This window comes from Salmo salar, chromosome 22 (assembly GCF_965601325.2).
Source record: "Salmo salar chromosome 22, fSalSal1, whole genome shotgun sequence".
NCBI lineage: Eukaryota > Metazoa > Chordata > Actinopteri > Salmoniformes > Salmonidae > Salmo > Salmo salar.
The window spans coordinates 43,394,812-43,421,699 of record NC_138312.1 but is presented as its reverse complement, the minus strand read 5'-3'; the positions used below and the strand labels follow the sequence as shown (position 1 = coordinate 43,421,699).

General features: G+C 42.9%; 2 protein-coding genes across 5 annotated transcripts in view; both read right to left on the bottom strand.

The window, feature by feature from the left end:
- Positions 1-910: 910 nt before the first annotated feature.
- On the bottom strand, positions 911-6,659 carry rl10a (ribosomal protein L10a-2). The gene is made up of 6 exons (NM_001139733.1): positions 6,631-6,659; positions 6,091-6,162; positions 5,868-5,948; positions 1,783-1,931; positions 1,438-1,610; positions 911-1,121 (listed from the first exon to the last, which is right to left on the bottom strand). The coding sequence occupies exons 1-6, from the start codon at positions 6,633-6,635 to the stop codon at positions 951-953; spliced, it is 651 nt and encodes a 216-aa protein (NP_001133205.1). The 5' UTR covers positions 6,636-6,659; the 3' UTR covers positions 911-950.
- A 6,280-nt stretch (positions 6,660-12,939) lies between these two features.
- Positions 12,940-26,888, bottom strand: part of pparda (peroxisome proliferator-activated receptor delta a) — a 53,074-nt gene continuing 39,125 nt past the window's right edge. For 3 of the 4 annotated variants that reach the window (XM_045704996.2, XM_014167444.3, XM_045704994.2), the window contains exons 6-8: positions 21,142-21,348; positions 16,290-16,533; positions 12,940-16,043 (exon numbers count right to left, since the gene is read on the bottom strand). In XM_045704996.2, the coding sequence (XP_045560952.1) occupies positions 15,796-16,043; positions 16,290-16,533; positions 21,142-21,348 (699 nt within the window). In that variant the 3' untranslated portion in view covers positions 12,940-15,795. 4 annotated transcript variants of the gene reach the window in all.

Genomic DNA, 26,888 nt, shown 5'->3' with positions numbered 1-26,888 from the left:
TTGAATACGTTTGAAAACAAATCTAAAAAACAGTTTTTGCTTCATTATTATGGGGTATTGTGTGTAGATTGAGGACAACTTTTATTTTGTCAATTTTAGAGTAAGGCTGTAGCGTTACAAAATGTGGAAAAAGGGGTCTAAATACTTTCCAAATGCACTGTAGGACAGTTCTTACCTTGTGACTCGGCTCTATGCTCTCCAGTATCACCGAGTAGAGGAAAAGACAAGATAATCGTATTGTCACAGCAACCTCCTGTGCTCTGCTATTGAGAGGCAAACCGGCAGGAACATCAGGGGACTGTCTGCTTACATTATAAGGGATTGTGTATGCATTTTAATAGTGGTACACATTTTTGCTCTGACTACATGGACCCTGTTTTAAGGACCATTTCTTCATGACCCTTACCCTGCTCAGCCTCAACACCTGTTCATTTTGAGGGCCCACTAGGCCCATCTGAAGCAGAATGGCAACCAAGAACTGACAAATTGAAATTGTCAGCCATGCAGACTTCAAACCAAATATCATTTTTAGGGAAAATGAATATCGGTCTGCATTAGATTTGTCCATGTGACCAATAAATTGCTATCCCCTCCAACCGCTTGTCATGTTGGCCCCTCCCATCAGTTTCACTGACTAGCTTCCGTAGAAACTGGGGCAGACTGACTCTAATATGCGTTATTTCTGTGAATCTGTACATTGAGTCTCGATTTAGCCAATTTGCCCCTTTTAGAAACATAATCTGACATTTAATTATAAATAGACATTGTAGACATTGTGCTACTTCCAAAAACAGGCTGGTAAATATTTAGTTTTTTTAATATCAAAATGTCTCTGATCCCTTGCAGAGAGGATGACCAGCACTACACAAAGTAGTCTGGGACAACAAGAATACCCACAAAGCGAGATGTTTTTTATGTCCTTTTATTGGTAGTAAAAGCAGTTTTGTCCTCTAGTAGAGGCGCTGGGGCTTTCCCATGGTGCTTTTGACATAGAGGGCACGGACATTCTGCCAGTTCTTCTTCAGCAGAGACACCAGGAAGTTAACTGCCAAGTGGATGTTGTAGACCAGCTCCTCCTCGGACATCTTCACGTGCCCCACAGCCACTGCCAGACACAGCACCTGAAATAGAGTGGCGAGGAGATTGGGTCATGTTACAATGGCAGGTAGCCTAGCGGTTAAGAGCATTGGGCCAGTAACCGAAAGATCGCTGTTTTGAATCCGTGAGCCGAATAGGTAAACAATCTGTCGATGTGCCCTTCAGCAAGGCACTTATCCAGAGTGACTTACAGGAGCAATTAAGGTTAAGAGTGTCTGCTAAATGCTAAAGTGTAAATGAACAGGCGGATACATAAATGCATTGATCATACAGACTGCATGTCTCCATCATGTAACATCTACAATAAAAGTACATATCTGGCACCAGACCGATTCATACCTTCTTCATCTGGAACTTGATGGTGGATTTGACCTCATCAACCTTGATGTTGAGGTTCTCGTTGTGGGTGAGCAGGGAGGGGAATTTGCCAGCCTTGTTGAGCCCAGGCCCCAGGATACGAGGGATCTGCTTGATCAGCGATTCCGAGGCCAGGAAGGCATCATACTTCTTGGCTGTTCGGGCAGAGATTAGAGTCAAGAACAGAACTATCAAGACCCAGACCAGAGGTGGACCAAGCGCTTCAGGACAGGGGAAATGTAAGACTAATTTAAATGCGGATAAACAGTAGCAAGACCTAGACAGATCATAAGATGGACCATCTGGATATGACTTGAAGCACCACACCCAGTTTCTTGACCATTTTCTTGTTCTTGTTGAGTTTCTTGAGGGCTTCAATGTCCATGTGGGGCAGCTCTGCAGCCTTGGCCTCATCACAATGCTGCTGGTCTCCCAGGATGCACACAGAGAACTTGGGCCTGGGGGTGGTCTTCAGTCTATAGGGGCAATTCAGAACAGTTGACAACCATATGGCACACCAGTAATGCTCAAACCACATAACGGAGGGGCTTCACCATATGGCCATGCTAGAATGGACACGCAACTAAAGAGATTCTAACCCGTAGCCCTTTCCTGCAGTCAATGACCAAAACTGCCCTCTGGCCTCATGGCTGGAATGTTAATATTGTTCCTCATTTTAACATTAACCTGTTAGGGCTAGGGGGCAGTATTGACACGGCTGGATAAAAAAACATACCCGATTTAATCTGGTTACCACTCCTACCCAGTAACTAGAATATGCATATACTTATTACATATGGATAGAAAACACCCTAAATTTTCTAAAACTGTTTGAATGGTGTCTGTGAGTATAACAGAACTCATTTGGCAGGCAAAACCCTGAGACATTTTCTGACAGGAAGTGGATACCTGATGTGTTGTATTACCTTTAAACCTATGCCATTGAAAAACACAGGGGCTGAGGAATATTTTGGCACTTCCTATTGCTTCCACTAGATGTCACCAGCCTTTACAAAGTGTTTTGAGTCTTCTGGAGGGAGATCTGACCAAACAAGAGCCATGGAACGATGATGGCCCATTAGACACCTGGCGCGCAAGTTCATGTTGGGTACCCTCGTTCCAATACGTTATAAAAGAGTATGCATTCGTCCACCTTGAATATTATTCATGTTCTGGTTAAAAAAGGCCCTAATGATTTATGCTATACAACGTTTGACATGTTTGAACGAACGTAAATATATTTTTTCCCCTCGTTCATGACGAGAAGTCCGGCTGGCTTAGATCATGTGCTAACAAGACGGAGATTTTTGGACATAAATGAGGCTTTTTTGAACAAAACTACATTCGTTATGGACCTGTGATACCTGGAAGTGACATCTGATGAAGAGAATCAAAGGTAATGGATTATTTACATAGTATTTTCGATTTTAGATCTCCCCAACATGACGTCTAGTCTGTATCGCGTATTTTTCTGGGCGCAGTGCTCAGATTATTGCAAAGTGTGATTTCCCAGTAAGGTTATTTTTAAATCTGGCAAGTTGATTGCGTTCAAGAGATGTAAATCTATAATTCTTTAAATGACAATATAATATTTTACCAATGTTTTCTAATTTTAATTATTTAATTTGTGACGCTGACTTGACTGCCGGTTATTGGAGGGAAACGATTTCCTCAACATCAATGCCATAGTAAAACGCTGTTTTTGGATATAAATATGAACTTGATAGAACTAAAAATGCATGCATTGTCTAACATAATGTCCTAGGAGTGTCATCTGATGGAGATTGTAAAAGGTTAGCGCATCATTTTAGCTGGTTTTATGGTTTTGGTGACCCTGTCTTTGAATTGACAAAACATTACACACAACTCTTGTAAATGTACTGTCCTAACATACTCTAAATTTATGCTTTCGCCATAAAACCTTTTTGAAATCGTAAAACGTGGTTAGATTAAGGAGATGTTTATCTTTCAAAGGGTGTAAAATAGTTGTATGTTTGAAAAATTTGAATTTTTACATTTATTTGGATTCAAATTTGCCGCTCTTGAAATGCACCTGCTGTTGATGGAGTGCACCACGGGTGGGACGCTAGCGTCCCACCTAGCCCATAGAGGTTAATAAAGATATTTAAAAAAACAGACGAGAACCCGGTGTTTCTACATCTAACAGTTATTATATTTCAGTCTTCTGTAATGTATATAAAGTGTAATACTGGGATGCAAAATCAAAATTGAATACATGAAATATATCTGACACGGTACGTGTCTTTTTATGCCCATAAAACATATGTGAGGTGTATACTTTTTTGTTAATGTAGATTTGTTTAAGACTACCAAAAATCACTGCAGTAAAAGGCTAAACCTAACTTGACCCAATCCTTTCCCAAACCGAAATCCTTAACGTTACACCACTAGCTTATGTAATTCCTGACTAGACAATAGTCACTTCCACCCTTCAACATTGCCATCCATTGACTCTCCAAAATGGGCGAGATCCAAACCCAAAGGGACGACTCGTACCAGAGAAGAGTACTCTGTAGTCTTACCAGAACCACAGATCGGCTTCTCTTCTGGACTGCACCAGCAACACCATTACCTAAAATGGTCGGCTCGAAGGTGGGCACAAAGACCCCCCTTTCTGCCTCCCCTCATGTTTTAACCTCTATGGGCTAGGTGGGACGCAAGCGTCCCACCCGTGGTGCACTCCATCAACAGCAGGTGCATTTCAAGAGCGGCAAATTTCAATCCAAATAAATGTCAAAATTCAAATTTTTCAAACATACAACTATTTTACACCCGTTGAAAGATAAACATCTCCTTAATCTAACCACGTTTTACGATTTCAAAAAGGTTTTACGGCGAAAGCATAAATTTATAGTATGTTAGGACAGTACATTTACAAGAGTTGTGTGTAATGTTTTGTCAATTCAAAGACAGGGTCACCAAAACCATAAAACCAGCTAAAATGATGCACTAACCTTTTACAATCTCCATCAGATGACACTCCTAGGACATTATGTTAGACAATGCATGCATTTTTAGTTCTATCAAGTTCATATTTATATCCAAAAACAGCGTTTTACTATGGCATTGATGTTGAGGAAATCGTTTCCCTCCAATAACCGGCAGTCAAGTCAGTACCACAAATTAAATAATTAAAATTAGAAAACATTGGTAAAATATTATATTGTCATTTAAAGAATTATAGATTTACATCTCTTGAACGCAATCAACTTGCCAGATTTAAAAATAACCTTACTGGGAAATCACACTTTGCAATAATCTGAGCACTGCGCCCAGAAAAATACGCGTTGCGATACAGACTAGACGTCATGTTGGGGAGATCTAAAATCGAAAATACTATGTAAATAATCCATTACCTTTGATTCTCTTCATCAGATGTCACTTCCAGGTATCACAGGTCCATAACGAATGTAGTTTTGTTCAAAAAAGCTCATCATTTATGTCCAAAAATCTCCGTCTTGTTAGCACATGACCTAAGCCAGCCGGACTTCTCGTCATGAACGAGGGGAAAAAATATATTTACGTTCGTTCAAACATGTCAAACGTTGTATAGCATAAATCATTAGGGCCTTTTTTAACCAGAACATGAATAATATTCAAGGTGGACGAATGCATTCTCTTTTATACCGTATTGGAACGAGGGTACCCAACATGAACTCGCGCGCCAGGTGTCTAATGGGCCATCATAGTTCCATGGCTCTTGTTCGGTCAGATCTCCCTCCAGAAGACTCAAAACACTTTGTAAAGGCTGGTGACATCTAGTGGAAGCAATAGGAAGTGCCAAAATATTCCTCAGCCCCTGTGTTTTTCAATGGCATAGGTTTAAAGGTAATACAACACATCAGGTATCCACTTCCTGTCAGAAAATGTCTCAGGGTTTTGCCTGCCAAATGAGTTTTGTTATACTCACAGACACCATTCAAACAGTTTTAGAAAATTTAGAGTGTTTTCTATCCATATATAAGAAGTACATGCATATTCTAGTTACTGGGTAGGATTAGTAACCAGATTAAATCGGGTACATTTTTTTTATCCAGCCGTGCAAATACTGCCCCCTAGCCCTAACAGGTTATTAAGACCCAGGGTAGGGGTCCGTCTGCTGGTTCCCTCCCGCAAGGCGAAGTTCAGTCAGACTACCCAGAACACTTCTGCACCATCCGTCCCACAACAGCCCTGCTATTGGAATTTAGTTTCTGTATGAGTTAGTGAATGTGTATAAGAGATTGTACATTACTAGATAAGTGTGGATCTTGAGTGTGCATAAAGAGGACTGGGTTTGAGCCAGTGAGTTTTTAATGTCCAGATCAAGGGGCCGAACCAGGCCTGTTCACATTCAGGACTAAACGGGGCAGACAGGCAGAAGGATGGGTGATACAGGAAAGAGGCCAAACCTGACTGTGCCAGAGAAACGCTTATCCTTCTGGGGATCATAGTTCTTCAAGCTGATCTGGAGCTCTACAGACTCCGTGAACCTTTAGGAAGACAAAGCAAACCAATCAAGATCATCGCTGAGATTTACCTAAATTAGGGGTTGTGACAACATGCATTATTTTATTTAAATGGCTAAACCAACGTGCAAAAGTTGCTAACTGTACACTAGAGAAAGGGTCTTACTTGCGTGGCTTGGCAAGAGATCCCGCCTGGACCTCCTTGACCACCTCATAAAGCATATCCCTGGATACCTTGCTGTAATTAAACAAAATGTCATTGAGTCAGAATGCCATATAATTATACATAAATGTTTTGCCAAATGACTAATTCATTAATATTATCGCCCCCACATCCCACTGAACTGACTTGACGCCATAGCAGGTTCTCGATAGTAGTCGACAAACCGGTAGCCTATCGAGTAAGTATAAAAGCCAGTAAAATGTACAAATCACAACTATTACAACATTAACCATGTCCAGTTATGTACGACACTACTTAATTCAGTTCGGAACATAAACGATTTCATGTTAGATGGATGTGGATTTGTCCGTAGTGTTAGCATTCAAGCTAGTTGCACTATGGATGAAGCTAGCTACTGTAACTACACTCCACACACTGCTCATGAGGTTCAAAGAGAACACGCTGAGTTAGTACGTTTTAAAGTGATCACTGACAACAATATAACATGTCTGACTTCTTGTTTGTTTTTTACTTTCCTCTCACCTCATATTGACGGTACTGCTCTCACGCGACAGAGCATTGAAAAGGAGGAAGCAGGGGCAGTCCGTCGCAAGTTATAGACGTTTTCCGTGACGTAAATTCTGTGATTCCCGGGACGGCCATATTTGTAGTTTTTCTCGTCTCTAGCCTATTTTATGAAATTAATATATGGATTTAGACATGTATATCACTTGCAATAACAATATTCTAACTAAAGCATGTGAAAACACTATACATAAGCCCTATAAATAGTATTTTTTGTGCAGTATCTTAGACTTTCAAAGACATAAAAGAACAAATAAAGTATTTAGTCATAATGTGGCATTGGAGGCACAGTGAGATATTTATTACTGAACTGATGCTGAACTGTGACCTGCCTTGCCCATGTGATCTTCTATAAAATCCAATGTCCATTTATAAGACGAAATAGAGAACAGGGGACACTACACTGGTAAGACTGATGCCCTTAGGCTACAGCGACAAGCAGATTGATGAGAGACTTGTGTTAACACATAAGCCATGTCTATCATCAATCATAACACCCCACAATTGTCACAATGCCTGTAAACTAAGTGCTTATGCATGTTACGTTCCCCAGTTTCTGTGTTGTGGTTTGTGTATTTGTATGTGTATCTTTCAGGATGGATTCCTGAATTTCCCCAAACTTACCGTGCGAAGGAATAAATTCCCTGTAAACGGTATTCTCTGCCTTTTGTCATCCTTATTCACACCTACAGTCCATACCTCTTTCACACCACGGAGAGTTGAGTTGTAGCAGGGTGTTGCGTTCCCTCTTCCGAGAGGCGTGCATAACATAATGGGGGCTCATCCGGGATTCCATTAAACCCACCAGACCCTGCTGCACTGAGCTCTCTGTGATTAGTAATTGAGGTGTGATGATAGGTTGTGAGTTTGGGTGACTTGTTAAGTTTATGTGTGTTCAGTGGACTTCTGTGTACAAGATGGCTGCCTCAGCCATCTCCAACTTTTTTGAAGCGCCCTCTATTGATTGTTTGGTGAGGTTTCGGAAAGCAGATCTTTTAGCTGTAGCTGACCATTATGGCTTCGTTATCCCCGAGAAAGCCCTAAAGGCTGAGCTTTTGGTGCTAGTCAGGGAGGGTTTAATGAGGAAACAAATTCTCTCATTGAAAGATGATGAGAGGGAGGCTTCAGGAGAGGAGACGAGTAGACCTTCCGATGCCAAGTCGGAGGACAAGGCGGAGGAAGGGGTTGCTCGTACCCCCTTTACATTGCCCCGATTCTATCCTTTATCTTCTGCTTCAGGTCATTCAGGCGGGACCGCTAGGCTGAAGGTGAGGCTGGCCCGGTTAGAAATGGAGCAAAAAGATAAAGAGAGACAGATGCAGTTTGAACTTGAAATTAGGAGAATGGAAATTGACAAGGAGGTGAGGATCCGACAACTGGAGCTAGACGCTGGCTCCAGTGCGACTCCACAAGCTGCTTATCATCAAGCCCACTTTGATGTAAGTAAAAATATAGCTTTAGTCCCTCCATTCCGAGAGTTGGAAGTTGATTCCTATTTCTCTGCATTTGAGCGTGTGGCCGCTGCGCTGCATTGGCCACTCGAGGTTTGGCCGCTCCTGTTACAATGTAAATTGTCTGGGAAAGCCCAGGAAGTAGTAGCTGCTCTCTCCCTGGAAGACAGTTTACACTATGATACAGTTAAAACTACCGTGTTGCGGGCTTATGAGTTGGTGCCTGAAGCTTATAGGCAGCGCTTCAGTAACCACAAAAAAACATCTCACTGTACTTTTGTTGAGTTTGCTAGGGACAAAGAGTCTCTGTTTAATCGCTGGTGTTCAGCCAGCAAAGCTAACACCTTTGTTGATATTCGGGAGTTGATGCTGTTGGAGGATTTTAAAAGCAACCTCCTTGATAGAATTGTAGTTCATTTAAATGAACAGAAAGTGGTGACATTGGCCCAGGCAGCAGTGTTGGCAGATGAGTACGCTTTGACACACAAGACTGTCTTTGGTGCGCCTCGTTTTGAAGGCCTAACGATTACGTCATCAGTGCCTCGTTCAGGTCGCTTTTCCTCTGACAACCCTAAGCCTTGTCATGAAATCCGTGAATGTTTTTACTGTCACCAAAAGGGTCATGTGATTGCGGACTGCCCGGTTTTGAAAAATAAACCGAAACAGTCCCTGTCACCATCCCCAAAAATGAAAAGTGTGGGTTTAGTCAAGTCTATGGCTCGTCCGTTGGACCGAGTTATTGATTCAGCATTTGAGAAACCGGATCCTGTCTATGCTCCGTTTATATCTGCCGGTTGTGTTTCCTTAACTGGAGAACAAGCTGATCAAAAGCCCATTCAAATCTTAACAGACACCGGGGCGGTGCAGTCAGTAATTGTTACTGATGCTTTACCCTGGTCTCCTGAAACGTATTGTGGCTCGCATGTCATATTACAGGGGATAGAGACAAAAACAGTACCTGTACCATTACACTGGGTCCACTTAGTGTCAGACTTGGTATCAGGACTTTTCCGTGTTGGTGTAGTGTCTACACTGCCAGTAAAAGGAGTCACATTGTTACTAGGGAATGATATTGCTGGTGGTAATGTCACTCCTGTGTTAGAGGTAGTAGACAACCCAGAAATCAGAACTTCAGATGAGAAATTGGTTCAAGCATTTCCACAAGTTTTTCCAGCTTGTGTGTTAACGAGGGAACAATCTCGCAAGCTAGGAGATGTGGTGGATTTGGCTAGTTCCATTTTTGAGAAAGTTGAGGTAGAAGACAATGCACTGAGTATTCCTTCTGCAATGCCGACAGTTTTTACCCCCGTAAAAACGAAGGCAGGGGATAGTGAAATCTCGCCCCAATTACATGACATTCTTTTATCTGTCACCCCCGAGAAGGTGATTGAATGTCAAAAGGGAGACACCAGTCTTCGCAAGTGTTTTGCTTTGGTAATTTCCATTGAGGAAGCTAAAACTAAGGAGACTGCCTACTTTATGGAAGCAGGAGTTTTGATGCGTAAATGGGCAGCTCATGACACCGTTAGTGACTGGAGTGAAGTGTGTCAGGTGGTTGTTCCTACACCGTTCCGACAGCAGGTGTTGTCACTCGCCCATGACCAGGCGTGGTCCGGACACTTAGGGATCACGAAGACTTATAACCGAGTCCTTCGAAAAAAAATTTGGCCAGGTTTTAAGTCTGACGTTGTCCAATTTTGTAAAACATGCCACATATGTCAACTCATTGGGAAAGCGAATCAAACAGTTCCTCGTGCGCCGCTTTGCCCGATTCCTGTGGTGGGGGAACAGTTTTAAAAAGTGATAATTGATTGTGTAGGTCCATTGCCGAAAACCAGGTCAGGTAACCAGTTCTTACTAACAATAATGTGCAGTGCTACTCGATACCCAGAGGCTATCCCTGTCCGTACAATAACAGCTAAGACTGTGATGAAGGCACTAGTGAAGTTCTTCTCTACGTTTGGACTCCCTAAAGTAATCCAAACTGATCAGGGATCCAACTTTATGTCAAAGCTGTTCTCTAATGTGTTGAAGACAGCTGTGTATTTCCCATCAGGTCTCCAGTCCGTATCATCCGGAGAGTCAAGGGGCTCTCAAATGCTGGCATCAGACGCTGAAGGCAATGCTACGCAAGTATTGCATGGATACCAGTACCGATTGGGATGAGGGGGTGCCCTTTGTCCTATTTGCTATTAGGGAAACAACACAAGAGTCCTTAGGGTTCAGCCCTGCTGACCTTGTGTTTGGACACACCCCACGGGGTCCGCTGAAAGTTTTGAAGGAGCATATCTTATCTCCTACACCCAGTAGCGCCCCTAAAAATGTGTTGTATTATGTCAGTAAGATGCGGGAGAGACTGCACGCCGCATGTGCGTTAGCCCAAAAGTCTCTCTCCTCTACTCAAAAACGCATGAAGTTGCATTATGACAAAAAGGCTGTTGGCCGTTCTTTTGCACCAGGGGATCAAGTTTTAGTTTTGTTGCCAATCCCTGGCTCATCTCTGTCAGCATGTTTTTCTGGACCATATCTTGCGGAAAAGAAACTCAGTGACACCAATTATGTGATAAAGACCCCAAGATCAAACTAAGGATCTTATCCTATTGATAAACAGTTTTCTGAATGTGTTTCAGGACGTTCCAAGTCGCACGTCCATCTTGGAACATGACGTGGATGTGGGGAACGCTGTTCCTCTAAGTCAGCATCCGTACCGGGTTAATGCAAAGAAAAGGGAGGTAATGAAAAGTGAGGTAGCTTATTTATTACAGAATGACATGGCAAAACCCAGTAACAGCTCCTGGAGTTCCCCGTGTATTCTTGTTCCTAAGCCTGACGGTACTTCTCGCTTATGTATGGACTATCATCGAGTAAATGCCGTTACAAAGTCTGATTCTTTTTCTCTACCTCGCTTAGATGACTGCATTGATAGAATTGGCTCGGCTGCTTACATTAGTAAGTTAGATTTGCTAAAATGTTATTGGCAGGTGCCTCTGACCTCTCGAGCTTCTGACATCTCGGCTTTCGTTACGCCAGATAACTTCGTACAATACACTGTGATGCCCTTTGGAATGTGTAACGCACCTGCTACTTTTCAGCGGCTAGTTAACATTGTGTTTGCGGATGTACCAAATTGTACTGCTTACCTTGACGATGTGGTGATTCATTCATCTACTTGTTCTGATCATCTCGCCACCTTGAAAAGTGTGTTTCAGCAGTTGGAGAATGCTTCTTTAACCCTCAATTTGGCCAAGTGTGAGTTTGGGAAGGCTACAGTGACTTACTTAGGGAAACAAGTTGGACGAGGTCAAGTGCGCCCAGTAACTGGCAAAGTGGAAGCAATTGTTGCTTTTCCTGCTCCCACGACTCGCCGCCAGTTGCGCAGATTCCTGGGGATGGTAGGTTACTATCGTACTTTCTGTAAGGTTTCTCGACGGTAGTAGCTCCCCTTTCATCTCTGCTTAGTCCCAAGGTACCATTTAAGTGGTCCCAAGACTGTAACTATGCTTTTGAGTCCGCTATAGCGCTACTTTGTTGTGGCCCAGTGCTTGCCGCCGCCAACTTTGACAAACCTTTTAAGTTGGAGGTAGATGCTAGTATAGTGGGGGTGGGTGCGGTTCTCTTGCAGGAAGATGAAGATGGAGTGGATCGGCCTGTCAGTTTCTTCTCCTGTAAGTTCAACTTGTGTCAGTCAAGGTACCCCACCATTGAACAAGAGACGCTGGCTTTATTGCTAGCCTTACAGTTCTTTGAGGTATATGTTGGCTCCAGTGCCTTGCCTGTAATGGTCTTCACAGACCATAATCCGTTGGTGTTCTTGAAGCAAATGTACAATCAGAACCGCCGCCTTATGCGGTGGGCTCTGATTGTACAAGGATATAATGTACAGATAGCCTATGTGAAGGGCTCGGCAAATGTGGTTGCCAATGCTCCATCACGGGTTTAGTAACTGGGGATGCGTTGGTTTTTGTTATTGCAAACTGTATGTTTGCATTTTTTGTGGTGGGCATGTTACGTTCCCCAGTTTCTGTGTTGTGGTTTGTGTATTTGTATGTGTATCTTTCAGGATGGATTCCTGAATTTCCCCAAACTTACCGTGCGAAGGAATAAATTCCCTGTAAACGGTATTCACTGCCTTTTGTCATCCTTATTCACACCTACAGTCCATACCTCTTTCACACCACGGAGAGTTGAGTTGTAGCAGGGTGTTGAGTTCCCTCTTCCGAGAGGCGTGCGTAACAATGCACTAACTTATACAGTCTCACATTCCTATTCAAATGCAGTGGGGGGCTATAACAGTCTGATGTCAGGTTAGGGTTCACAGGAAGAGGGACACTGTATGTAGTGGTCCACCCATACCTCCCCTCGGTGGGCTCCATTCAAGTTCAAGTTTGATTGAACTGATCTGTATGTAGGCTGGATACCGCAGCCTGAGCCCAGCCTGTCCGTGAAAAACAATGGCTGGGGGGTGATTGTTGAGACTCATGGCCTCGCTCACTGGGTTCACACACACACCTCAAAGGAAATGCTGTCTCAGGAAGGAAGCCAGGGGCCGCCAGGCTTTCCAACGCGTGACAGTCGATAGACACAGACCTGACCCATCCAGTTTGAGAGGATTGGTTTTATTTATCTTGCTCTCACACATGCACTAGAACTAATAAAGTGCACTACTTTTGACCAGAGACACTTTATTTGGTTGATGTTCTTGACATTACGATAAACATGTGTCAAACATTTAACATATGAGATTTTATCCAATAATTGAAAACGAGAACATCACATGTAGTCGAACAAGTAAGAAGAAAGCAAAACACATCAAAAGTATTAACCAATGTTTTTTAATCAACCATTTATAGGAAGTTCTATACCAAAGGTAGAAATCCTATACTTTCCCTCAGACGGTTAACACCAGGTGTTTATACAGATGTTAAATGCACAGTATTGCTGTGGTAGACCGTAGAATATTTCAGACCTGTGCTGTTGTGCTCATAACATTTGTATGCAGAAATAAAATCATTAGACAACAATTGATTCAAAGAAAAATGTACACAATTTAGCTTTTTTCTCATGCAGCAGTACTACTTTGCTGACATTTCTTTGTAACTTGTTCTATTCAGTAACTGAAAAGTTAAAAAAAAATCCCTAGAAGTTTATGAACACATCAAATGTGTAATTATAACTACCCACAGGCGGTCCATGACAATGACATTTCTAGGGGCACCAGAAAAAAAAGCAGGAAAATAAAATGATTCATACTGAGAGAAAGGAAGAAGGTAAGAGAATTAAAGAAAGATGAATACAGGGAGAGAAAGGACCCCCCATCCGCCCCAGGGTACACTGACTCCAAGTGGATACAGCACACTAACCAGAACAGGTGGTTCAACACTGTCACTTTATTATTATCATTGTCTCAACGGTCTCTGCAGTTAGGTGAGCATCAGATCACTCATTTGTGCTTTATCAACTCCCTGTGAGCAGAAATAAAGCGCTTATTCAAGAGATATCTGTAACCTCTCTACTGTATAGGCAAGGAGTCACATATGTCCTCCCCTTACTCGTGCTAGAATACACTTTTTTTGCAATTTTAATGTCACAATATAGAAAATAATAAAAACAGAAACATACATTGTTTTGCATAAAATTTACATAATTGCTATGTACAGTAGGAAGTGCAGTATTTCATCAGTTACCATAATTGGCTGACCTAAAAGAATGAGGATAAACCTTTTTCCTCGCATGGCAATTTAGATTGGTCCCCCTGCTGCCATGCATCTCTGAATTCTGATGGCTTGTCTAGAAGTAATTTTCTAGAAGTAATTTCTTGACCGTTGCCATGTATTTCAACTCTTCAAATGCTTACTCACTCCCTTCAATTGATCATGATCTAGATGGGTACAATCTATATGGTGGAAGCACTACAGAAGCTTTTGCTGTATTGCTTTCATTTGACCGGGCCTTTTTAGATCAGTGAAGAAGCGATAGGAAGGAACCAAGGGAGAAGGATCCATTTTTCTCTAAGTATTATGAACGGGTCATTCCCTGTCTGAAGTTCGACTGCGTGAGGGAGCGATAGTTGGCCAAATCCATAGCACCATACTTAGTGGAAGAATAAGAAGAGAGGAAAAGAAAGAAAGCGGGAAGCTCATAATATGAGAAAAGTACTGATAGAGTTTGGCTTGTTGACTGTGCGCAGTTAACAGAACACCACCTGGCTGAAAAAAATATATACATACCATACTTCAATTATACATAATTAAGTAAACATAAGTAAAATCAGGCATTCAAAACGTCTTATACAGACACCCTGATCAGGTTCACCTTCACAGTATGACAACACAGCATCATCCCATGGTTTTAGACCCATCAGTTGTACACAAAAGAAAACAAAAGGTATTGAGGTTAGGATGTTGTAAGAATCTATAAATGTATGTGTCCATTGAAAAGTGAGACTGACTGGACTGTGTGTGCTTCCTGGTCTAACAGGAGGAGAAGGGCTGGGGGTGGACCTCAAATGGAGGAGATTCATATATAAAAGGCATACACAAAATCACAGCTCCTACTATCACACATTCTCTGGGGGTGTGACGATGGATTTTGTTCACTAGCACAGAAAGGAGGTTCTTCGAACCCGGGACTGTGAGTTATCAAACAAATCCAAACCATTTTATGATTAGATCAGTGGGAGGTTGAGGGGTGTGAATTAATACATATGTGGAAAGGAGAGCTAAGGGGGGGTTTGGTGATAGCTTATCCCAGTGTTATGGCCTTAGGATGGGATGGTAGGGACGGACCGTCAGGGGACACCTATGGTTGCCGACAACCCTCATTTGTAGAGGCAAGCAGAACCAGCATTTTTCTGAATATCAGCATCACGACTTCTCAGGAAGTTTGTAACACAAACAATGGCAGAACAAAGTCTGGTAATGACCCTGAACCGCAGGGTTAAGAATGTGTTGACTGTTGTAAAAAACACTGCGCATCGGGAGAGACTACAAAAATCTGTTGTATAAAAAGAGCAACGCTGATCATCCTTGTAACATTTAGGGGGAAAAGAGGAGTCTTGGTTTTGTTGTGGCGTTGGTTGATGAGCTGTTTGGTATTCTCCTGGAAATGAATACCTCGACACTGCACCTTCACCACATTCAGAGCAGGACACTACAAGCCCTTCAACCGCATCAGTCCTGTCCAACCACAGTTAAAGGCCTGCTATACAACAGCATCCACTTGAAACAGCTCAAATCACCTTCTATTTCGGGCACCCAAACACTCACACACGTTTAATATGTGGCAGGGTGTATGTTACTCTGTATGTCTCCCATCAGTCTCTTGCTCCATTCCAGGTCAGTACATGTCATTCGTACAGTCCAGAGACAGTCAAGAGACGTGATGATGAAAGCAACTTGCTGCCCAAACTACGGTGATTTATAATCAATCAATTGCATCTGAACAAGAGTGTGCAGCTACATATACATAGTTCTAACTCCCACCAGCCAGCGTTTCCAGAATAAACGCTGACACACCTGATTCAACTGATCAAGGTCATGGTTGATTGGCTGATGAGGTGAATAGTGTGTTAATGCTGGGCTGGAACAAAAACATGCACTCCCTGTGACTCCCAATCCCAGAAACCAGGAGTGAGTGAACACTGCTGCTGTACTAGGAAGCTAAACCAGTCCAGTCAGTACATGTCCTTGTAGATCTCCTGCAGCAGCGGGTGCAGCGAAGTCTCTGACTCTGTCTTCTTGATCTTCTGGACCAGCATGGCGTTCTCAGTGACCAGCTGGCGCAGGTCGGCCATCTTGTTGAGCAGCTTGGGGAAAAGGTACTTTGAGTCAGTGTGGTTGGCCAGCAGGTGCTGGTCCAGGGCCTGCAGGATGCTGTCCTGAATCTCCTCCACCTGCTTGATGTTTATCAGCCCCGGACGGTCTGACAGGAGGAGAGAGAGGGAAAGGATGGGAAGAGGAGAGGAGGGGCGAGAAAAGGAATGGGGAGAGGGAGGTAAGTATCTGTCAACTGGTAGAAAACAAACTTATATTTTAGCACTAACCTCAGCTTTTCTTAGTTACCTTAGGCTTCTGATGATAGTAGAGGGGTTAGGGTTATTAGGACAGTGTATTGTGGTAGTACAGTAATGAGTTTTCCCGGTAGCACCAGTATAGAATCTGCACATACCTCCACAAAGAATGATGGCGGCCACGAACAGGGCCAGGTCACTGTCATCCAGCTCCAGGGCGTTGAACTTGACCGCAAACTCAAACTTGGGCTCCATGATCTCGCTGAAGGGGCGCCGCAGGCTGCGCAGGAACTCCCGGGTCACAAAGCCCTTCCCGTTGGCCACCAGCAACCCGTCCTTGTTCATGAGCGAGGGCAGCATGGCGAAGATGGCCTCATGCACGCCGTACTTCAGCAGCGTCACCTGGTGGGGGGAGGGAGAACCACAGCCTGATTATCATCGCCTGATATCTCAACTCTTTGCTTATGCCAAGTATGTACACTGCATTTGGAAAGTATTTAGACCCCTTGACTTTTTCCACATTCTGTTACATTAGAGCCTTATTCTAAAATGGATTTAATAAAACATTTCTCATCGATCTACACACAATACCCCATAATGGCAAAGCGAAAACAGGTTTTTAGAACATAGAAGATGTATACATTTTCGAGTCTCATAACAAAGGGTCTGAATACTTATTTAATTGTGATATCAGTTTTTATTTTTTTAAACATTATCAACAAAAAAAACTGTTTTTGCTTTGTCATGATGCAGTATTGGGTGTAGATTGATGGGGGGAAAAGCATTTTAGATTAAGGCTGTAACGTAACAGAACGTGGAAAAAGTCAATACTTTGGGAATGCACTGTATACACGTTCTATATGTTATATTATAGTAGTTTGGGTCCTGAACGCTGATTGGTTGAAACAGCATTCTAGCTGTGCGTGTGTGAGATATATTTTATTTATATATATAACATTTAGTGATTTTAGGGCCAAGGTCTGCCAGGGCACCAAGGCCATTAACCAATATAGCCAATTAAATTGATCTGAAAACCAAAAAACACTAGCTATTCTGTTAAGAAAAACATAAGTGTATGTTAATGTTAATATTTTTTTATTTAACCTTTAATTAACTTGGCAAGTCAGTTAAGAGCAAGGTGGCGCCGACAGATTGTCGCCTCGCTTCCGAATCCTTAGGAACAAGCATTTCGCTACACTCACTTTAACATCTGCTTACCATGTGAGCAATAAAATTTGATTTGAAGAACAAATTCCTATTTACAATGACGGCCTACCCCGGCCAAACCCAACCAATTGTGCGCAGCCCTATGGAACTCCCAATCACGGCCGGATGTGATGCAGCCTGGATTCGAACAAGGGACGGCACTGAGATGCAGTGCCTTAGACCACTGGGCCACTTGGGAGCCCAATACATACATAATAAGCCTACATGTCAAAGTGTAGGTGATAGGCTACAGTCTCATGTCCAGACCGATGCTGACAGGAGGGAGGCGCCTGAAAATGTAGTCAAACTTTAATTAGACTTTTAATTACATAGATATAGGCTAAACGCCAGTCATGTTTGACAAATATAACGTGAGATAATTAATATTAAAGTCTAAAGGCTTGATTCTGTCATACTCAAGGCACTGTTCGTTCAGATAGCAGAGAAAGGCCAGTGCCTGTTGTGCACAGCAACATCACCCACCTTACAATCTGAGCAGAGGCAGTCTACACTTTGAAACTATTTAACCATAAACTTAATTGTTTAAAACCTGGATGTTTTTTGTGTAATTTTATGAGGCATGTCTTACCGTGTTCCAACCACAGGAATGTTAAGGGGATTATTTTATAAGCACTTCCTTATTTGCCATTGAAACCAATATTTCTCTCATGTTCTCAACTTTCTTTTTCCAGCAGCCAAAGACACAATCCTAGTCATATTAACAACCCATGCTAGTTGTTGCATCTTTCGATCTTGCCTCTACATTTCTAAAGGCTATTTTCATCTCCGCCATGTGAAACTGCTCACATTTGCGATGCACTTTGGAGAATGGTGTTTTCCCACTAATTGCTTTTTGGAACATTTGGGCTTCCGTATGTGCATTGCTGCGCTTATAATGTGAAGAAATAGCCTAATAGTTGATCAACATTTTAAGCTAAACGTTCTGATCTGTTGCATCAGCCTCATTGCTTTTACATTTTTTTTTTTTAATGAACAGTTGTATTAATTTGGGCTCTATCATCCCCACCACACATACTTGATTGTTTGAAACCGGAATGTTTTATTTCCTAATATGAGGCATGTCTTACCTTACCTTGCTTCAAAGTTGCCTATAGTCAAAATCTGACCATGGAAACCTGGAGGCAATTATTTTAAAAAGACTTCATAGGTGGCGTGTGAGTTTCATGTTTGGGTAAGCTTACAATTTTTCCTACAATTTCTACTGTTCTGTGACAGTTATGATTTCCATATGCACATTTTCATGGAACAGTTTCATTTAAATTATAACATTTTCATTTATCAAAATAATTCACGTGATTAATCATACAAATCAGCATTAAAATAATAAAAACTAAAAAGTTAAAAGTCAACAAATGTGAGATCACCAGCCATTGAAACAATCCATAGCAATATTTTTAAGGAAGCTAATGATCCTCGATTCTTTTGTGGCTAAGTCATGCTTTCTGGTTAAATATTTTATTTATTTCTGTATAGACTGGAGTAATTATATAATTTTGGAAAATGTATTTCCACTTACTTCCCTTTTGGACCCACAACTATGCCATTTCTCTCCTGTTCTATTGGATTTCATATTAACTTTAATTAATTGTCCATTAGCCAAAGGCACAATCCTAGTCATATTAGCAAACCATCCTAGTTGTTGTATCTTTAGATTCCCCCTAAGTTTCTAACAGAGATATTCATCTGTCACACATGCAACCACTATCAAGTGCACTGTTTAGAATGGTGTTCTCCACCGAATTGCATTTTTTAAAATGTTTAACAAATAATGTTTTATTGGCTGCTTCATTACATAAATTGCATGATCTATTAAGATGCATTACCATAATCTAAATGTGACTGTCATTCTGAGCACCATGGATGCCCTGATGGGTTATGCACCCAATGCATTTTGGTCTGTTATACACTGCTCAAAAAAATAAAGGGAACACTAAAATAACATATCCTAGATCTGAATGAATGAAATAATCTTATTAAATACTCTTTTCTTTACATAGTTGAATGTGCTGACAACAAAATCACACAAAAATAATCAATGGAAATCCAATTTATCAACCCATGGAGGTCTGGATTTGGAGTCACACTCAAAATTAAAGTGGAAAACCACACTACAGGCTGATCCAACTTTGATGTAATGTCCTTAAAACAAGTCAAAATGAGGCTCAGTAGTGTGTGTGGCCTCCACGTGCCTGTATGACCTCCCTACAACGCCTGGGCATGCTCCTGATGAGGTGGCGGATGGTCTCCTGAGGGATCTCCTCCCAGACCTGGACTAAAGCATCCGCCAACTCCTGGACAGTCTGTGGTGCAACGTGGCGTTGGTGGATGGAGCGAGACATGATGTCCCAGATGTGCTCAATTGGATTCAGGTCTGGGAAACAGGTGGGCCAGTCCATAGCATCAATGCCTTCCTCTTGCAGGAACTGCTGACACACTCCAGCCACATGAGGTCTAGCATTGTCTTGCATTAGGAAGAACCCAGGGCCAACCGTACCAGCATATGGTCTCACAAGGGGTCTGAGGATCTCATCTCGGTACCTAATGGCAGTCAGGCTACCTCTGGCGAGCACATGGAGGGCTGTGCGGCCCCCCAAAGAAATGCCACCCCACACCATGACTGACCCACCGCCAAACCGGTCATGCTGGAGGATGTTGCAGACAGCAGAACGTTCTCCACGGCGTCTCCAGACTCTGTCACGTCTGTCACATGTGCTCAGTGTGAACCTGCTTTCATCTGTGAAGAGCACAGGGTGCCAGTGGCGAATTTGCCAATCTTGGTGTTCTCTGGCAAATGCCAAACGTCCTGCACGGTGTTGGGCTGTAAGCACAACCCCCACCTGTGGACGTCGGGCCCTCATACCACCCTCATGGAGTCTGTTTCTGACCGTTTGAGCAGACACATGCACATTTGTGGCCTGCTGGAGGTCATTTTGCAGGGCTCTGGCAGTGCTCCTCCTGCTCCTCCTTGCACAAAGGCAGAGGTCCTGCTGCTGGGTTGTTGCCCTCCTACGGCCTCCTCCACGTCTCCTGATGTACTGGCCTGTCTCCTGGTAGCGCCTCCATGCTCTGGACACTACGCTGACAGACACAGCAAACCTTCTTGCCACAGCTCGCATTGATGTGCCATCCTGGATGAGCTGCACTACCTGAGCCACTTGTGTGGGTTGTAGACTCCGTCTCATGCTACCACTAGAGTGAAAGCACCGCCAGCATTCAAAAGTGACCAAAACATCAGCCAGGAAGCATAGGAACTGAGAAGTGGTCTGTGGTCACCACCTGCAGAACCACTCCTTTATTGGGGGTGTCTTGCTAATTGCCTATAATTTCCACCTGTTGTCTATTCCATTTGCACAACAGCATGTGAAATTTATTGTCAATCAGTGTTGCTTCCTAAGCGGACAGTTTGATTTCACAGAAGTGTGATTGACTTGGAGTTACATTGTGTTGTTAAGTGTTCTCTTTATTTTTTTGAGCAATGTATTTCTTAAATGGCCTGTAAATTAAAATCTTTCCGGTCACGTTCTCCAGCGCCACATTTTTCTAACAGAAACCCTGATTGTCTTACATGCACAAACAGCTGAAATACTGTTTCAGCCAATCAGCCTCCAGGACCCAAATGACCCGGTTTATAATGGCCAATATACCACACCACCTCTGGCCTTATTGGTTAAATATATCATAGCTTGCTATATATACACAATTCCTGGCTGTACAATAACTTCCAACTTGGACAACAAAACTTTTGATTAACGATTTGATTGAATGTAGTGTTGCTGTATATACCTGGTCATTGAGGAAGAGGTCTACGAAGCCGGGGATGCTCTTGGCAAACTCAGTGAGCTCCCTGACCGTCTCCACCGTGGTGCACTGGCAGCGGTAGAACACGTGTACCCCTATCTCCTTGTTGGGGGTCGTACCGTTGATCAGCTGTTTCCACACCAGCCCATTCTCAGCCTGGCACAAGGAGTCCATGTCGTGAATCACAAAGGGCTGCAAAGGGGGGAGAGAAAAGAAAAAGTAAGGGTGAGAGAAGTTTTTTAGTTAAAAAATAGAAGTATAATAACAGTAACAGACTTTTCACTGGAAATTGCATTCTGTCTGTGCCTGGTTTAGGAAGATACACTGATAGGAAGGAACAGTGGTTGCATACAGCCAGCCTATAAATCAATGGTGACACTGACATTTTGGCCTGTTCCCCTGTCCTTCCCGTCTCAGACACAACAGTGATAAGGCCTTGAGACAACCAGGATTTTTACCACAAGTTTATACACAGCTGCTAGACAACCAACACTACTGGAGAGCTAGGCAGTGTGAACAGAAGTGAAGTTTTAGTGCAGCTGTGCACCTTGGTGCTCCTGTGCCTCAGACTGCCATTCTAGAGTATAGGCTACATGCCTGTTGCTTCAATTAGTGTTGATTGAAATTACAGAATCAAAAAGGCCATGGACACAATTGAAGTGCATGGAAATGACTTAAAGTATCATTTCTGAAAAAAATATTTTTGTTTGATGAAACATTGAATTTGGCCTTACTGCTATCAGCCCATAGAAATGCAGCTTAATTTATGAACAGAGTCCCTTCAAAAAATAAGATAAAAAAAAATCTTGATCTTTCTTATAACTCCTTATTTTAGGCACTAAACTATCTCCATATATACAGTGCATTCGAAAAGTATTCAGACCCCTTGACTTTTTCCACATTTTGTTACTTTACAGCCTTATTCTAAAATGTATTAAATTCTCTCTCCCCCCCCCCCCCCCCCCCCCTTATCTACACATAATACTCCATAATGACAAAATAAAAACACATTTATACCAGCAATACCTTATTTACGTAAGTATTCAGACCCTTTTTTTGTGTATTGATATTCTAGTTTTGTCCCCCCTTGCTTACCTACGTTGAAATGCTTGGAATGTTCTTCCTGTGAAACGCATTAAACAATGCCCACGTTAATTTCTACTCCCGTCTCATGTCCTGTGGAGCTAGCCAGTTGAGTGATGCTAGCTAGCTTTTGATGTCACGGCAACGAGAGCCTCGAGGGATAGGAAGAGTTTCGCTGCGGGAGAAAGTGAAGTCATCGTGAGTTAAAAGAAAGAAGAAAAATAAGGGGTCTGGTGTAAGGGACCGTCTGAAAAGTGTGAGAAAGAGAAATAAACCGAAAATGTCTGCATTGATTGGAAATATAGGAACATTTGATGAATCTGTGGAACAAAGGAGTTCTTACACAGAACGTTTTGAGTACTTTGTGTTGGCAAATGGAATTAAAGCAGAAATCGTTGTGCCAACATTTTTGACTGTTATGGGAGGAAAAACATTCAATCTACTGCGCAGCCTAGTAACGCCTGAAAAACCTGGTGATAAATCATATGATGAAATTGTGGCTACCTTAAAAGGACATTATTCTCCCAAACCACTGATAATCGCAGAGAGATTCCAGTTTCATAAGAGAAATCAAGAGGAGGAGGAATCAATCTCACAGTTTGTGGCTGTATTGAAACAGTTATCTGAACACTGAATTTGGGTCGATCAATGAGTGACACTATACGTGATAGGTTAGTGTGGCATGCGCAGCAAGGCAATTCAGAAACACCTTTTGACTGAGAGTAACTTAACATTGCAGAGAGCAATAGAAGTGAGTACATTAATGGAAATGGCAAATAAAGACGCACAACAGCTAAGTGCATCGACCAAAGTGCATAAGGTGTCTATGTGGTTAAAAAAACAAGACAGGACGTGGCAAGCCATGCTATCGCTGTGGGAAACCAGGTCACCAAGCAGAGGAGTGTTGGTGCAAAGACTTAGACTGCAGAAGTTGTGGAAAAAAGGCTCACAGCGAACGTGCATGTAAAAACAAAAAAAGACACAATCAAACAAAAGTACTGAAGAAAGGAAAAGTGACTTCAGGAAGTACAAAAAGAAAGTGCATAAAATGGAGCACACAGAGGATGAACAAAGTGATACCCTGTCTGAAGGGGAAGAATCTTTGCATGTTATGTCAATTTCAGACAATGGATACGGCTACTGGTTGACACCGCTACTGGATGGAAACGCAGTACGGATGCAAGTGGACACTGGAGCAGCCATATCTTTGCTGTCTGAGGCTGTATACAAGGAGAAACTACATCACCTCACACTACAGCCCACAAAGATAAAGATGACGCTGAAAACATACACCGGTGAGATTGTTCCAGTGAGAGGAAGCGTGACTGTTACAGTGGAGCTCAACAAACAGAAGGTAAAGCTACCACTGTACATTGTGAAAGGCAACCATCCAGCATTGCTAGGACACACATGGCTGGAAAAGATCAAACCTAACTGGCAGGAAATTCACATGGTTGCAAAAGAGGACACAAACCTAACCTACAAGGGATATTGAGGAAACACGAGGATATGTTCAAAGGAGACCTTGGCAGTATGAAGGACATAACAATTAAACTGAGCGTGAAACCAGACAGCAAGCCAAAATGCTTCAAAGCTAGACCTGTCCCATACGCCATAAAACCAAAAGTTGAAATTGAGCTAAACAGACTAGTCGAGAGTGGAGTATTGGATCCAGTGAATGTTAGTGAATGGACTACACCCGTTGTTCCAGTCATAAAACAAGATGGATCACTCAGACTCTGTGGTGATTTCAAAGTCACCAGTAATCCAGTCTTGACTACTGAAAACTACCCCTCACTGACGACCTCTTTTCTGGTTTAGCTGGAGGACAAAAATTCAGTAAGATAGGCCTGACATCAGTCTATCTACAGAAGCATGTGGACCAAGAGTCACAAGAACTGTTGACCATAGTGACTCACAAAGGACTGTACAGGTACCGGAGGCTTCCTTTTGGAATCACCTCAGCTCCGGCCTTGTTTCAGAGAGCTATGGACCAGATACTGAGCGGGCTCACTGGGGTCCAATGTTACCTCGATGATCTACTCATCACCGGCAAAGACGAGCAGGAGAACCTGAGAAACCTGAACGCTACACTACAGAGATTGGAGGAGTACGGTCTAAGGGTCCGGAAGGACAAATGTGAGTTTTTCCATCCCTCTGTTGAGTACCTGGGCCACGTCATCGACAGTTCGGGGCTCCACAAGGCGCCATCGAAGGTGAAGGCCGTTGTGGAAGCTCCATCCCCACAGAACGTGAGTCAGCTGAGATCATTCTTAGGACTACTGACATACTACGCAAAGTTTGTGCCAAACCTAGCTAACATGTTAAAGCCTCTGCATGAACTTTTGAACAAAACCAAATAGTGGAAGTGGACAGACAGATGTGAGGAGGCATTCAAGAAAGCGAAAACAGCCTTAGCTCAGTCAGAGGCTCTAACAAACCAACTTGCCATTACAGTTGGCATGTGATGCATCGCCTTATGGCGTTGGTGCAGTTGTCTCACACATCATGCCATCAGGTGAAGAAAGGCCAATTGCTTTCGCATCACGGACCTTAAGTAAAGCCGAGAGCAATTATGCACAGATAGAGCGTGAAGCACTCGCCATTGTGTTTGGAGTTAAGAAATGTCATCAGTTTCTGTTTGGCCGACAATTCACACTGCTGACGGACCATAGACCCCTCACCTCCATCTTTGGTCCCCACACCGGCATTCCGTCGCTTGCAGCCAGCCGCATGCAACGATGGGCGTTATTGTTATCTGCTCACCAGTACGATATCAAGTACAGAAGGTCTGAGCAGCACTGCAATGCAGACGGCCTCTCAAGGCTTCCCTTACCTGTCGCACACACTGAGCACTCCCAGGCTGAAATCTTCTACTTCAAGGAAGTGACAAACGCCCCAGTTACATCTGTTCAAGTGAAAAAGTTCACCCACACTGATCCAGTGATGTCTGAGGTTGAGGTCACTCGTGGAAAAGAAGGAGAGATTTCGGAGAGATTTCGGACAGCCTACAACCTTACCTAGTGAGGAGAAACGAGCTCACAGTTCAGTTTGGATGCTTGCTATGAGGTTTTCGAGTCATCATACCGCCGCCACTGAGAAGGCAGGTGCTTGAAGAACTCCATTCAGGGCACTGTGGCATGGTGCAAATGAAGGAGATTGCACGCAGCTACTTTTGGTGGCCAGGTCTGGACGCAGCTATCGAAGACAAGGTCAAGTCATGTTCTGCATGTCAAAAGATGAGGAACATGCCTCAGCTAGCGCCATTACACCCATGGGACTTCCCAGAGGAGCCTTGGCAGTGAGTTCACATAGACTATGCAGGCCCACTGGAGGATCGTATGTTCTTAGTCGTAGTTGACGCACACAGCAAATGGCCTGAGGTCACAGTGATGAAGAGCACCTCAGCGGAGAGAACCATCGAAGAGCTATGGTCAATCTTCAGTCGCTTTGGCTTGCCAACGCAACTCGTTACTCATAATGGCCCCCAACTGGTGTCTGAAGAGTTCCGGTCAGTCATGGAAGCAAATGGAATTCAGCACATTAGGTCAACGCCGTATCACCCTGCAACGAACGGCCTCGCTGAAAGGTTTGTCCAAACGATGAAGCAAGCTTTAAAATCATCACAAGGGAACTACTCCCTCAATAGGCGTCTAAACACCTTCCTGTTAACCTGTTTGGGATAGGGGGCAGTATTTTCACGGCCGGATGAAAAACGTACCCGATTTAATCTGGTTACTACTCCTGCCCAGAAACTAGAATATGCATATAATTAGTAGATTTGGATAGAAAACACCCTAAAGTTTCTAAAACTGTTTGAATGGTGTCTGTGAGTATAACAGAACTCATATGGCAGGCCAAAACCTGAGAAGATTCCATACAGGAAGTGCCCTGTCTGACAATTTATTGTCCTTCTGTAGCATCTCTATCAAAAATACAGCATCTGTGCTGTAACGTGACATTTTCTAAGGCTTTCATTGGCTCTCAGAAGGTGCCAGAAAGTGTAATGGGGTGTCTGCAGTCTCTGGGCGAAGAACAGCAGGAGTATTTGTTAGTGGTCAGGCTGGGAACAGTGACACTGGAGATGCGCGTCCACGAGACTACTCCATTTTTTTCTTTCAGCCTTTGAATGAATACAACGTCGCCCGGTTGGAATATTATCGCTATTTTACGAGAAAAATTGCATAAAAATTGATTTTAAACAGCGTTTGACATGCTTCAAAGTACGGTAATGGAATATTTTGAAATTTTCTGTCACGAAATGCGCTCGCGCGTCACCCTTCGGATAGTGACCTCAACGCACAAACAAAACGGAGCTATTTGAATATAACTATGGATTATTTGGAACCAAAACAACATTTGTTGTTGAAGTAGAAGTCCTGGGAGTGCATTCTGACGAAGAACAGCAAAGGTAATCCAATTTTTCTTATACTAATTCTGAGTTTAGTGAGCACCAAACTTCGTGGGTGTCAAATTAGCTAGCCTGTGATGGCCGAGCTATCTACTCAGAATATTGCAAAATGTGCTTTCGCCGAAAAGCTATTTTAAAATCTGACACCGCGATTGCATAAAGGAGTTCTGTATCTATAATTCTTAAAATAATTATGTTTTTTGTGAACGTTTATCGTGAGTAATTTAGTAAATTCACC